This window comes from Natator depressus, chromosome 20 (assembly GCF_965152275.1).
Source record: "Natator depressus isolate rNatDep1 chromosome 20, rNatDep2.hap1, whole genome shotgun sequence".
Taxonomy (NCBI): Eukaryota; Metazoa; Chordata; order Testudines; family Cheloniidae; genus Natator; species Natator depressus.
The window spans coordinates 24,026,258-24,040,961 of NC_134253.1; the positions used below are offsets into that span (position 1 = coordinate 24,026,258).

A 14,704-nucleotide genomic window follows, 5' to 3' on the forward strand; every position below is an offset into this window, starting at 1 on the left:
AAATGCTGCCACTCCCCATCCCCTTTCCTAAAGTAAGGGGAACAAACAGGTTGGTGAAATGAACCGGACTGCGATTGCGTTCACGGCTTGATGGCTGAGTGCCTCTAGGTAGAGTGCTTCCTGCTTGATGGCCCAGGTATTCCCCCCGCCCCGCCCCCCATGCCATCCCAGGTGTGTAACACCCCTAGCAGTAGTGGCCTGAGCGGAGCAGACACGAGGGAGGGATGGGACTAGCAGTACAGGAGGAGAGGGAGCAAGTTCAAGTTTAAACACAACACCCCCACCCCCACCCCGCTCTCTGTCAAAGGTTCTCCTAACATTTCTGCGCTTTGAAAAGGGACAGATGCCATTTCTGTAAATAAGATTCTCCGTGTGTGTGTATATAAGAGACCCACTCTATATACACCCCCCCACACACACACTTTCCATCTACCACCAGGACAGCACCCTCGACTAGTAAGTTTTTGTGTCAGCAGGTTTTCCAGCTGCAAGCCTAAGTGAGAAACCTTCTCCCCGCACACGAACACTGTTGAGCTCGTGGAAGGGTTACCAGCCCATCCACCTCTGCTATTGCCCACGTTGTTATGAGTATTTGGTGACAAGCTAATGTATGGGAAAAATAAGAGTGTGAACTACTGAGATAAGCCACTACATTTCCTACAAGATGGGCTGCCTTTAAAAGCCTAGGAATATTTCCCCTACTCTGCATGCTGGCAAACTAAACACTTAAAAAAAAACCTCCAGATGAAGCGACTTATGAACCGATATTACAGCAGTTTGTAATTTTCTGCTGATGAGCACTTTTTAATCTCTCACTGTGGCACAATAAAACAAGGAAAAAAAAAATCTATCTTCTAAACCTATTTCTAATCTTATTTAAGAGCTTCCTGGACATTTGTCTTCGCTGGTGAAGCCAAATGGGGCATATAAAAGGGAAGGTCAAACGGAGATCTAGTCAATTGCACAAAGCCAGTCACATCCAAGTCCTTTGCCCTGCTACGGTTTGTGGTGCAACCACTTTTCGCACATGCCTCTCTTGTGTGGAGGGACCCGTGTTAGGTACCTGTCTGGCCCAGCTTACCATATTATTAGAGCACCTAACGGTAATCCTCAGCACAAATATCCCCCATTTTAGAGATGGAGGATCTGAGGCCTACTAAACTACCTGACTTGCCCAAAGCCCCAGCAGAAGGTTGTGGTGGGGCAGGACCTACCCCACATCTCTCGTCGGCACCCTAACCACGGGGCCATCCTTCTTCTATACGGAAAGCGCTGTCAGAAGCACAGGCCAAACAAAGAGAAAAACAACCTTTGTCTCCCCTCCCTGACGCAGATTTCTAGCACTCGGGTTTACAAGCGCGTAGACCGGGTACAATGACTGCAGACAGAGGTTCAGGCCCACGGCGTCCCTTTAACAGAGGAGGCTGCGTAGATAATACTGACAGCTACGCAGATTTCCCTCCTCCCAGGATGCCTGGGTTGACACAGGCAAGTTGGCAATGTCTGATCAGGCTAAAGATGATCAGAGAGTGTTTAAGTGCTTTGAAGATAAGAAGCCATCTATAAATGCTCAACATTTTCCAGCATACGTCAATGATAAGGATGAGATAAGGCTCTCAAGCCCTGCCGTGGCTTTCCTCCAAGACGGAGTGATGTATCCCCTTTAGCCCTGAGCAGCAGGAAAGGATCACTGTCCCCTGTAACAGGTGAGAAGCTGAAGCACGAAGATGAAGTGATTTGCCTGAGCTCCCGCTGGTAATTGAACCCTGGCTGGTTGGCTGCAATCCACCACCCCCACTCCTAGCCCTGTTTGTAAACCCCATTACCAGCCGGTGCACAGGGCTCTAGACAGTAATTTAGCACTTATACAAAAAGGCTTTGATACCCGCCCACAAATGCTGCTAGACACGTGGAGACACGGGCTCAGATCCAGATCCTTCAACAAAATCTTGTGACACTTTAGCTTTGGGGAAGCAGCCGGCTGTTCGACTTGCTGTGAGATCGGCCACCAGGAGGTGCTGTGTGCACACGCAGGTCAAACTAACCACTTACACAGGCATAGCACCATTCACCTTTGATCAGCTCCTCCTCATCTGGCAGTCACAGGCAGACAGTTGCTCCTTAGACACCCCACATCCCCCCTTAAAAGCCACATTAACCCTCAGAACTCTAGACGAGTGCTTTGCAGGGCTAGAGCGACGTCTGGAGCTACGTTACGGGACGTAGGCAATGCAGGGACAGCCCCTCCATAACTCTTTCGGTTACAAGTCTCCATACCAGGTCCAGGAGAGTTTGCGATTAGGTTCTTGACATGACATGTAGCAGCCGTAATAAAATGCAAGCAAGAAACCCCGTCAACGCCACGCGGCCCTGTTTCAGGGGGTTCCTATTAAGGTCTTCAATGGAAAGGTCAAATGGCACGCGTGCCTTGGAGGAGCGGGGGTGGCCCAGCACAATGGAGATAATACTGCAGCATGGCTGGGAGTGGGGGAAGAGAGACACAGCTGACTTGCCGTCTTCATCCGCAAAAGAAAAACAGAACATGGGAAGGAACAGGTTGCACGCCGGGATTTTAAAAGACCACACAAAGACTTGATGCTACAGGCCTGCTTTCCACTTAAAACCAACACCAGTAAAGCTATACCGCGAAGGGGGGGGGGGGCGACAAAACCCAACCCTTCAGCTGCCAGAGCTATTCCAACAAGATCTCCAGCGTCGATGCAGCTATGTTGACAGAAGACTGCTTCCGTCGACAGCATTTGGGGAGGTGGTGTCCCTCCCCACACAGAACTACTTCTGCCGGTGTCGGCTGCGTCTATACTCTGGGGCCACGTGGGTACAGGCTATGTCCTGCTTCGGTGCAGGGGCCTGGAGTAGATGGCCTATCAAAGTCCTTCCAGTCCTACATGGCTTGGATTCTATGTCTACACTACAGAGCCGGAGAAGGAAACATTAAGGAGAGAGGGAGAAGGTTTAAGTACTAAGTAACCGCCTCCCTCCCTGGAGCACATCACATACCTGGCTTTGCAGCTCAAGGCCGCACTGGCTCAAGCAGCCCCCTGCTGAGAGTCTGAGTGACTGGCCTTTTGCCTCTGCAGGTGATGGGCTCATGCAAAGCCACAAGTGAAGAAAGTTTGCTGGGTCTCTGGCTACTCTGCCCTTCAAACCACCTACTAGCTCAGGATGACTTGCAGGGTGTGCTCACGAGAGACCCAAGCCTAGAAACAATAGGGAGCGAGAATTTTCACTGGGGGACATGGGCAAGCCTGGGGCACTTGAGATGGGATGACATTAGCATGGGAATAGCTGGGGTGCAAGGGGCCAGAATGGAGAAGCATGAGCAAAGCTGTGTATGCAGGAAGTCTAGGGCAAGGATGGCAGGGGCTGTGCATCAGGACTGAGGGGCATGGGCAGGGCTGGGATAGCAGGGGGCTGTGGGTCAGGACTGAGGGGCATGGGCAGAGATTCATAAGCAAAAACAGCTCAGCCAGCCCACGCAGCCAGTGTTACCAGCCCCTGCCCTGGGAGAGCCTAATTCCCCCCACATTCTAAAGCACATGGAGTAAAGTGAGAAGGGCCCGGAGAGTTCTCCCCACCACTAGTCAGGTAACAGCTGCTTTTACGAGCTGTTTACCCAGTACAGTCTTCCAGAACAAATAGCGCCTAGTCAGCTGATTCTCTTCCACCACAACTACTCACGTTCTCCCGACGCTGCTGCCTTTTGTCCTTCGCTGGAACGCAGCCCGGTGTACAGTTTCGGCTCATTTCGCTGAGTAAGGAAGTCTGCATTGGCCACTCCAGGACCACAGAACACTCTTCACCTCTAGGAAACTGCATTAGCTACAGACTGCAGCCCAGGCTCATTTGCAGTGAAGCTCACAGGGGGTCCGGGCTCCTGTTATGTTGGAGATCATGGAGGGAACATGACGCTCCACTGCAAAAAATTGCTGGGGCAGCAAGGCTCTGAGCCCACAGCAGCTGACTCGGGCAGCTCACGCTACAGGGCTAATATTAGCAGTGTAGACGTTGTGACTCGGTCTGGAGCCCGGGCTCTGAATCCTGGCAAGGGGGGCAGGTCTCGGAGCATCTACATTGCTATTTTTAGCCCCACAGCGCAATCTGCCCAAGTCAGTTGACCCAGTCTCAGACTCACTGCCGTGGGTTTGTTTGGGTTTTTTTTGCTGACATACCATAAATGTTCAGTTGTCTAAGAGCTCAAGGGGATGGGTAAGGGGCAGTAAATCAACAGATTTTGAATCCTAGAAGTTCTATTCAGCCTTGCAAGACAGAAACCCCAAATCTCCTTCCTTAGAGGTTTTTAAGGTCAGGCTTGACAAAGCCCTGGCTGGGATGATTTAACTGGGAATTGGTCCTGCTTCGAGCAGGGGGTTGGACTAGATGACCTTCTGGGGTCCCTTCCAACCCTGATATTCTATGATTCTATGATTCTATGAAATACTCGCAGCACATTTAAGATACTAACCCCCATTTTACAAAAGGGGAAACCGAGGCACAGAACGGGGAGGGAATTTGCATAGAGACGGGAAAAGAACGCATTTCCTACTACCACTTCTTGCCTGTATAAGAGAGACAGCAGACATGTGGCTCGCGCAAACTCCCGCCTGCCTTGGGGAAATAAGTCCAGTCACTCAGCTCAGAATCCATGTGACACCAACGACAATAGAGGACACACAAAAACCACTTCCCCCCATAATGGCATTTATTAAAGGGACATTCTACCACTACAAACTGTTTCTAAAGAGCCCCCCTTGCAAAACAAACCCCAAACTAAACCAGGACTGCTGCTTGCTACACCCTTCTTTGCACCCACACACAGGGAAAAGTGTCCAAACCCAGCCTGGAATTCAAAACAGCTTAATCCCCAGCCCATGCAGCTTCCCAAGGCAGGGGCTTGTAATCAGTGTCCAGGAAGGAGCTCAAGGTGCTGCTGGTACCATCCAGGAAGATCCAAGGAAACCTCTTGATACAATAAGAATTTCCTTAAGTTAAAAGCAGCAGGTAAAAGCCAAGGGAGGCCAAGGTGGCTAATTTAGCCCATCCTTCCCTCCCTTCTCTCACTCTGATTCACACCCCTCCTTTGCAAACAATCCCCTGCCCATTCACTACAGGCCCAAAATCAGTTCAGCCACGGATCTGCCACCACCTTAACTCCTCAGCGGCGCCAACTGCCGAGCGATTGCCTCTTGCGAGACCCTGAGTAACTGCCGCATCAGAACAGAGCCAAACGTTCTGAATCTAAGAGAGAGTGAAGTTATCCCAAAAATAAATCAGAGCAGTGACCACCAAACGGCTCTGCAAGCCAAAGTAGCAGAGATTTTGCTCAGTCTAGCGTCTGGACGTTCAGAAGGTAAAACACACTTGCCATCATGACTGGACTCACGAAAGCATAGTAACAAAAGCTATATTCTGATCCTCAGCCTTCCATGCCACAGAAGCCTGTCTCCCTTCCCCTCACCCCAGCATCTTTCCCACTTCTCCAACACTGCAGCCCAATTCACTTCCCACTCTCCAGTACTGAAGTTTTGCTGTATTTTGATTAAGAGACAAATGAGCAAATTTGAGCCTAGTGCTGCAGGGGGACCCGTCTGAGAAAAGCAGTCATCTGTGTCAGTGATTGTCCTGTTTTCTGACAAATGGCTCATTCAAACCAGTTTACCCCACACTGGACTATGGAAAGGGTACAGCAGTGCCCCTGTTTAGGTAAGTCAAAGTTAAATGTGTCGGATAGGGACTTTTCTGTGCCAATGAGTCTGCTGAAGAGAGCTAGCCAAAAACCAATATCCAGAACTGGGACTGAAGGAAGGAGGTTCTACAGTATTTCATTGTTCATCTTACATTTCTAGCACACTTTGTGGCCAAAGATCTCAAAGCACTTTACAAAGGTCAGAGTGTTATTCACTCTGATTTAGAGGGAGAAACTGAGGTGCTAAGTGGGGAAGCGACTTGCCCAGGATCACACTGGAAGTTGGTGGAAGTCACAGGAAAAGAAGCCAGGGCTCCAGACAACCTGTTGCCCTGCTCTAACCACTAAACAAAACTGCCTCTGCATCAACATTTCAACTGTTATTCAAAGCAGGGTGGAAGCCAAGATGTAGCCTCTTCCAACAGGGATCCAGCCAGCATTGCAAAAGGACACTGTTTGGCCAGACTAGGATTAGTAACGGACTTTTTTTTTTTTTTTTTAATTAACTGTTGCCATTTAATCATGGTGACAAGTCGTTTCTTATCTTGTGAACTTTCAAACTGCCGGGCTGAGCAAAACAAAATGTTCCTCTCCTCCCCGGCTTAACTAGGGCAGCATTTCCAAATCATCCCTTAACCGTGTTACATGCGCAAGGGTCTAAATTGGCCCCAGGGTAATTCACAAAAAGGAACAACCGCTATAAAAAGATCCTTGGATGGAAAAGCTAATAAAAAACCCAGCCACCTTCTCCAAAGCTCCCGATCGTCTCATGTTATGGAACCAGTACATTTTTTTCCAAGTACAAAATACTGTAATATCCAGAATTAGCACAAATGAGCTTCCTGCCCCGTTGCTGCTACTGATTGGCCGCCTCACAAGCATCTATCCAATCACTGTACACGTCCACCGGTTCTGAAAGATCTGAGAGGATCAAAGGTCAAGGAAGATGACACCAAAACACCACCACCACCTCCCCCTGAAGCATGGAATTCATCTTGCACTGGGAACTTAAAGAAATTGTTTTTGCACCTTTCCAACTCTTCCCCGCAACACCTGTCTGCTGGCCCTTTGTGACAGCACTGTGGGACAAACACCACCGCCATTCTGTCCCTTCCTTGCACTTTTCATCAGTACATCTTGTAGAACTGATCAATTAAACTGTTTTTAATTGTTCACTTTATTAATATAACTTCATAAGCAAAGTTTTATGAATGAAACAACATTCATTCATAAAACTGGTTACCCCAATAATTGGCTGAGTTTCACTTTCAATCCAATTGCTGCTTAAATCGCTGAAACTTGCACTGTTTCAACATTGTAACTTCTGCTCACTGTTTGCCATTCCTTACACCTGTCCGTATTGTAACTCAAACTCCATTTTAACTTGCTCTCTCCATTTTGTAAAAGCTTGCTACAACCTTCATTTTTGCAAAACCCCGCTGTAATCTTGTTAGTGGAGTTTAGATGTGGGAATGAGGTATGTATGGATGGTGGAATCAACCTCCAGCCCCAGCCCGTCCTGATGAAATAAAGTGTAAACACCAACGGCTGAAGATGCAGACAACAGCCCTGACAAAGCAAGAAGAGTCCACCCTAAAAAGAAAAGAACAAAAGTACTACTGAAGAAACATCAAAGCCAGGTCCTAGGCTGAAAGTCACGTCTGCAATTGACAGGTGATCAATCACACCGGGCCCAGAGGCAGCGTGACACAGCAAGACCTATAGACTCTGGATTCAAACTAAAGCCTACAAAAACGATGGGTGAGAGGGAAGACTTTGGAGGGTAACATTCTGCTGCCAACATGGAAGGGCATTGGTGCATGCCCAACAGAGACCCAGTTCTTCCTTGTGCCTGGCTTTCCTGGCCAGTTAGCCGCCACAAGCTACGAACCCAAGCTACATTCAGGACTGGTAACTATACAGCAGCTGCAGAACAGAGTGTGTGTGCGCGTGCGCACATAGGTATTAGATATTAGTTAGGTCATAAATCAAACTGTGTTATTATAATAAACGTGACCTCTCGTCTTGTCCCCTGAAACGATCCTGTGTAGTTCTGTCTTCATAACAATCTCAAAGCACCTTCGGAAGGGAGGCAAGTATCATTATCCCTACCTTAGAGATGGGGAAACCGAGGCACCTACAGGGAGAAGTTAGCAGACAGCCTTGCTAACATTTAGCTCCCTGTCATACCATCCATGATTCTGACCCTAGTGCGGACACGGACTAAGAACATGCTATCCAATCAATCGTCTCATTCTGCCGCAGGATGATAAAGGCCAACACGTGAAAGCAAGATGGGAAGTTAATTCTATTTTCTAACATGTGCTTCTGGATTCAGTTCCTAACAGCTACATGCACCACCAAAGTTTTTTCCTTGCGTCACAGACAGGATCAAGATTGGATATTTTCCTAAAAGACCTGCTCTAGTTCATACAAAATTCTTTTGGGGAAGTCCTATGACCTGCGTTATCCAGGTCAGACTAGATGGTCACGATGGTCCCTTCTGGCCTTGGAATCTATGAGCACTGCTATATGACTGTCTAGTTATTTTAGCTGCTGCCTCTTTGCTTCCAGTTTCCACCATGGGCTGGAACAGGAAGTGCCAAGAGACCACAAGAAGCTGTGCTCTAGCCCAATGGAAAGCACCAAATCCCAGGATCTCAGGAGTTTGCTGCTGCTGACTACAACCAGAGCAAGTTTTTTGCAGATACTTGGACACTTCACGCTGACAAAGTTCTGGGGGCTCAGCAAAACCTGAACTCCAAGACCTCTGTGGCTGAAGTAGAACTGCACTGAAAATACATTTCCCTCCATCAATTCATGGGAAAAAACAACTACGGTAAAAATACCCTGCTTCCGTCATTAGAAGTGCAAAGGATACACGTTATGGGAGTCTGAAATTCTTCCAGACAGACAGTACATGATATTACACCAGTGTTCCGAGCCCGGTCCCTGGAACATAGAAAACAATATTCCAACAATAGCAAATATTTCCAAAGAACAAGACAAATGGAAGTTCAAAGAGCAAACAATCAAGAGCAAGTGGTTAGAGAAATTGACTTAATAGAAGAATACACTTCTCTTCCATAGCACCCACTGAAACAAAATGCAGCATTAACAAATTAAGCATCACAACACAAGAGCTATTAAGTTATTCACATTTTACTGTCAGGGAAACGAACGAATGGAAGGGAAGCAACCTGCCCAACGTGATCACAAAGCAAGTCGGTTGCAAGAGCTGGAGAAAGAACCCAGGAGTCCTGACTCCTAGTCTTCTGCGTTAACCAATGGACCATGTCCTGTCTCAGGATTTATGAGAAGTTAAGAGAACTAAACATGTAGGCATTAGGCTAAAAGATAAACAAACATAAAAATGTGCAAACCATCTGCACACTCTGAAGGGTGATGGGAAGCATTTGAGGTGGTACAGACCCGAGTCCCAGTGTGGTTCGTTATACACTAAAATACAGGAAAACAGGGGATGAAGATTAGGAAAAAAATCCCAACAGGGAAATCTTGTTGCAGTTTCCTATTACTTTTATGGACATGATCCAGGCTATGCACAGCCATGCTTCAGTATTACTTGCTGATGGGGATATAGCAAAAACCCAAACACCCTTACTGTGTTGCTAATGTCTGTTGCTCACTTACATCATTTCAAAAATAAGTTGCTTAATTACTGAAATGCTTTCATACGGCTTAGGCTATAACACACCAATCAAACCAACGGGCCAGTCGAGCCCTGTACACCCCCCTCTACCCGTGCCAGATTAAACCAAATGGACCCCTTCTAGGGTGGCTTCAATGTCCAATTGGAAGAGACCAATTGGCCCAGTTTACCCAGTACCATTCCCCTTCCTTGCCATGCCAGTTCTGACAAACAGGCTCATCAATCTAATGATGAAAAGTGCCATAATAATAATAATAGTAACAACCACCCCTGGCTCTTATCTTGCGCTTTTCATCCACAGATCTCAAAGCACTTTACAAAGGAGGTTGGTATTATTATCCCCATTTTATAGAAGAGGAAGGTAAAGTGACATGCCCAGGGTCACCCAGCAGACCAGTGGCAGAGCCAGAAATAGAACCAACCTATATGGAGTCCTGGCCTAGTGCTCTAGCCTCCCTATAAGAGCTAGGTATTACTATCTACCTGTTTTGTCCACCGTCCCTTGCTGCCATACTGGATCAAACCAATGGGCTGATCTAGATCAGTTTCCTCCCTTTGTCATGCTGAACCAAGCCAACAGCCTAGTGTCCTGTCTCCAGCAGCGGCCAATACAAGATGTTTCAGAGAATGAATGGCGTCTCCCAGTAATGCACCTGACCCCACAGTGTGGGGACTTCCTGATCCAGCTCCAGGTGGGAATCAGCTCATCCCCTGCACCCCGAGGAGCAGCAGCCCCCCATAAGTGGGGCCTAATGAGCACTAACAAGGCAGCTCAGCTGGCCGTGCCCCCACCATTAGAACCAGAGAGGCCTCTCCAGCCCACCCACTTACATTTTGACATCGCAGGACTTCTCGTGGTTACAGAAGGGGCAGGTGAACTGCGTCTCCAGGGTGCCCGTCATCTTCTTCTTGGGTGGGGGCTTCCGCTTTGACTTCCTGCGGCCCATCTCTGCCTGCAAGGCGCAGAGGAGAGGGAAAGCGTCAGTCCTCTCAGGGCCAGGGGGGAATCACACGTGCTGTCCTTTCTCCTTCATCCACCACACCTCACCCCCAGCTCTAGGGCACCTAGGAATGAGCATGTGGGGCCACAAGGAGATGGGGGCAGATAGGCTCCCTGGGTCTGGATTTAAACCCCGCCCATTATCTCAGCTGGTGGGGCATCACCCAGCATCGCCTAGGAAGTGGGGGGCTCATAAACCGCCCTCCCCCCGCAAAAACATGTAGAGCAAAGAAATCCAGCACCCCCCACGCGTTGAGCCATGGCCTCCCCTTCCATCCAGAGGCAGGGGAGCAAGAGCCCAGCTCCCCACCACAGACACGTGGGCTCAACACACCCCTGCCCCCAGGTACAGGGGACAGGAGCCCAGCGCCCCCCCCCCCCGGGATGGGGGCTCGGCTCCCCCCCAGGGACAGGAGCCCAGCGCCCCCCCCCCGGGATGGGGGCTCGGCTCCCCCCCAGGGACAGGAGCCCAGCGCCCCCTCCCCGGGATGGGGGCTCGGCTCCCCCCCAGGGACAGGAGCCCAGCGCCCCCCCCCGGGACGGGGGCTCGGCTCCCCCCCAGGGACAGGAGCCCAGCGCCCCCCCCCGGGATGGGGGCTCGGCTCCCCCCCAGGGACAGGAGCCCAGCGCCCCCCCCCCCCGGGATGGGGGCTCGGCTCCCCCCCAGGGACAGGAGCCCAGCGCCCCCCCCCGGGATGGGGACTCGGCTCCCCCCAGGGACAGGAGCCCAGCGCCCCCCCCCATGAGAGCTCCGACCAGGCTACTGGGGGGGCAAGAGCCGACCCCAGCCTCCCCTTCCTCACGGACCCCGGGGGGGGGAGGGGGGGATCGCTCTCAGGCCCCCACCTGCCTCCAGCCTCCCGCCCCGGCCGCGTTTCCAACGGCGACCGTCACTTCCTGCGCCGAACCGGAAGAGAAACACGCTCGCCCCGCCGGCAGCCATTGGCTGGCCTCCGGCCGAGAGCGCGGAATGCGGAATGATTGACAGCAGCGGCAGGAGGAAATGACGTCAGAGGGGGGGGGGCGGGCCTGAACCGGAAGTGGCTCACCCGGCTCCCTGGCTGTTTCCAAGATGGCGACCGGGGGGGAGGAGCCCAAGACCGGGGGGCCGGAGGGTGGGGCGGGGCGGGCCCCGAGGGAGGAGGAGCCTCCCCGGGGGCCGAGGCTCGGTTTTGATGGGGCCGGGGGAAGCCCCAGCTGGGGCATTGGGCGGGATCTCCCCCTCCCCCCGCCCTGAGAGCAATTCGGGGTGGCCCCCCCTGCACCGGAAACGAGGGTGGGACCCCCCCAGGGTGGGACCCCCCAGCACAGATCGCCCCCCCCCCGGGGCTCATTCCGCTTCAGGGGGAGCTGCACCCCAGCCCCGCCCTCCGGCCAGCCCCCGCTTTGAGATCTCTCCCTCCTGTGGGTTATTTGGGGGGGGACGGTGTGGGACGGTGTGTCTCCTCAGGACAAGAGAGACTGAGAGGCCCCAGATAAAGGGCAGCACAAACGACTCTGCCCTGGAGAGGCTGCTGATTAGAGGCTGTCAACGGTCAGCAACAAGCTTTGCTCCGCAGATAAGCGAACTCAGAGGGGCAAGGCCAGGGACTGACCCTTAAGCACAGAAGGAAGAGGCGAATTAGTGTCTGTGCTGGTTGGATTTGGCCAGGTTTTTTGGTTTTTGGTGGGGGTTGTTGGTTTTTTTTGGACAGGTAAAGAGAAAACCCCTATTTAAAATCAGTCCTGCCCTGCCCACTTGGGATTGCTGGCCAGGAAAGCATTTTCAGTTTCACCGTTGATACTGTGTAAGTTTCTGTGTCTTACTTTCTTTGGGACAGTAGGGCCAAGTCTACACTTCTGAGTGCTGCAGGGTCAGTAGCTATGGTGCTGTAACCCTGTAGTGTAGATACAGGCTGTAGCAACAGAAGGGGATTTTCCATCACTATAGGAATTCTGGAGACGTAGCTAGGTCGATAGAAGCACTCTTCTGCCAACCTAGCTCTATCTACTTATGGGGTTAGCATAGCTACAGCTCTCTGTGGGGTGGATTTTTCACACCCCAGACCACCTAGCTTTGATGACCTAAGCTTTAAGTAAAAAGAAAAGGAGGATTTGTGGCACCTTAGAGACTAACAAATGTATTTGAGCATAAACTTTCGTGAGCTACAGCTCACTTCATCGGATGCATTCAGTGGAAAATACAGTGGGGAGATTTATGTACACAGAGAACATGAATCAATGGGTGTTACCATACACACTGTAAGGAGAGTGATCACTTAAGGTGACAGGTTTCAGAGTAACAGCCGTGTTAGTCTGTATTTGCAAAAAGAAAAGGAGGACTTGTGGCACCTTAGAGACTAACCAATTTATTTGAGCATAAGCTTTCGTGAGCTACAGCTCACTTCATCGGATGCATACTGTGGAAAGTTTAGAAGATCTTATATACACACAAAGCATGAAACAATACCTCCTCCCACCCCACTCTCCTGCTGGTAATAGCTTATCTAAAGTGATCACTCTCCTTACAATGGTAGGTTTCAGAGTAACAGCCGTGTTAGTCTGTATTCGCAAAAAGAAAAGGAGGACTTGTGGCACCTTAGAGACTAACCAATTTATTTGAGCATGAGCTTTCGTGAGCTACAATGTGTATGATAATCAAGTTGGGCCATTTCCAGCACAAATCCAGGTTTTCTCACACACACACACCCCCACACACACACAAAAACTCACTCTCCTGCTGGTAATAGCTTATCTAAAGTGACCACTCTCCTTACAATGTGTATGATAATCAAGGTGGGCCATTTCCAACACAAATCCAGGTTTTCTCACCCCCCGCCCCACACACACACAAACTGAGCTATTACCAGCAGGAGAGCTGGGGGGAAAAAACCTTTGTAGTGATAATCAAGGTGGGCCATTTCCAGCAGTTGACAAGAACGTCTGAGGAACAGTGGGGGGTGGGGAGGGGAATAAACAAGGGGAAATAGTTTTACTTTGTGTAATTTTTAAGTTTAAGTTTTAAGTGTAGACCAGGCCTGAAACTAGTCATTGGGCTATCAGCTTCTAAAGTTGTAATCCTCATGCCCTTAGTGCAGTGCTCTTGACTCGGGGTTTGCAACACCATAGGTGTTTTTGTTTACTAGGCCTTGTTTATAGGAGACAGTTGCACCAGTTTTTCAAACAAGCACCTTTGTGCTTTTTCCTGTGCAGCCCCTTGCAGAAACCTTGACAATGGTTAGGCAACTGCTGACCAGTGTTGGCTCCTTGCTTCCTTGTGCTCTATCTACCTGCTCTCACCAGTTTTGTACTTTGATTGGAAGCTCTTTGGGGCAGGGACCAGCTTTGTATTCAGTATTTGTGCAGCCTGTAGCAACCTGGGGTCCTGTGCCATAACTGAGGCTCCTAGATGGCACGGTAATTCAAATAATACATTGAACCAAAATCAGTTTTTAAACCAGTCTAGTTAAACTGGAGCAAACCCCCGGGAGGGTGCTGATTTTGTTTTTTTAAGTGGCTTATTTTGGTTTCATCTGAACCTGTTCCCTGTCTTAAACAAAGCTGAAAAGAGCTGCCTCCCTTCCTGTATAACACAGGTTGGAGAACAGCCCTGAGTTAATTCCTGCTAAAATTAGAGCCTATCTTACGAAAACATCCACTCCAGAAGCTACCACTCGTGCTAAATGGCTCAGGTTGAAACTTTCATTCAAATCCCCTCCTTGTGCCCCAGAAAACATCCATTGCTTTAATTAAAGTATAGAAACATTTCTGTTCATAGCTGAGTGCTGGGGACAGAGCACAGGATAGACTCAGGAGACCTGGGTTCTATGGGGCATGCCCTAGTGGAGGGGTAAAAGTGGGGTGTTAAAGATGAGTAGGCAGCAGTCTTTCCCCCCAGATTTGGTTCCCAGCCACTGGACTGATCCATGGGGAGTTTCTGTATGTTCTTTCCCTGACCTTCTGCCAGGGATTGATTCTTTAAGCAGGTGCCCTCATTGTAGGTGGATGTTTGCCAGGGAAAATGCAGTATAGATTGGTTCATATGTGATTTCCTGGCAAGCGCCAAAGAATTGGGGTCTGGTCAGGAAAGCAGCCTGCACATCACAAAATCGTCATGTGGATCATCATCCCTGGATCCTGGCTAGGAAAGGTACCGATAGCAGTGCCTAGCTCAGGGGTGGGCAAACTTTTTGGCCCGAGGGCCATGTCGGGGTGTGAAACTGTATGGGGGGCCAGGTAGGGAAGGCTATGCCTCCCCAAACAGCCTGGCCCCCACCCCCATCCACCCTCTCCCACTTCCCATCCCCTGACTGCCCCCCTCAGAACCTCCGACCCATCCAACCCCCCCTGC

General features: G+C 50.2%; 1 protein-coding gene across 2 annotated transcripts; it reads right to left on the minus strand.

Annotated features, from left to right (window-relative positions):
• Nucleotides 1-6,181: 6,181 nt before the first annotated feature.
• On the minus strand, nt 6,182-11,350 carry ELOF1 (elongation factor 1). Of its 2 annotated transcripts, none has more exons than XM_074935704.1 (4): nt 11,221-11,350; nt 10,206-10,327; nt 8,586-8,656; nt 6,182-6,625 (listed from the first exon to the last, which is right to left on the minus strand). In XM_074935704.1, exons 2-4 carry the CDS (start codon nt 10,319-10,321, stop codon nt 6,561-6,563), a joined length of 252 nt encoding a protein of 83 aa, XP_074791805.1. In that variant the 5' UTR covers nt 10,322-10,327; nt 11,221-11,350; the 3' UTR covers nt 6,182-6,560. The 2 variants fall into 2 exon arrangements, with proteins under 2 accessions (XP_074791805.1, XP_074791804.1); XM_074935703.1 differs by having other exon boundaries at nt 10,206-10,323; nt 11,221-11,347.
• Nucleotides 11,351-14,704: the final 3,354 nt, after the last annotated feature.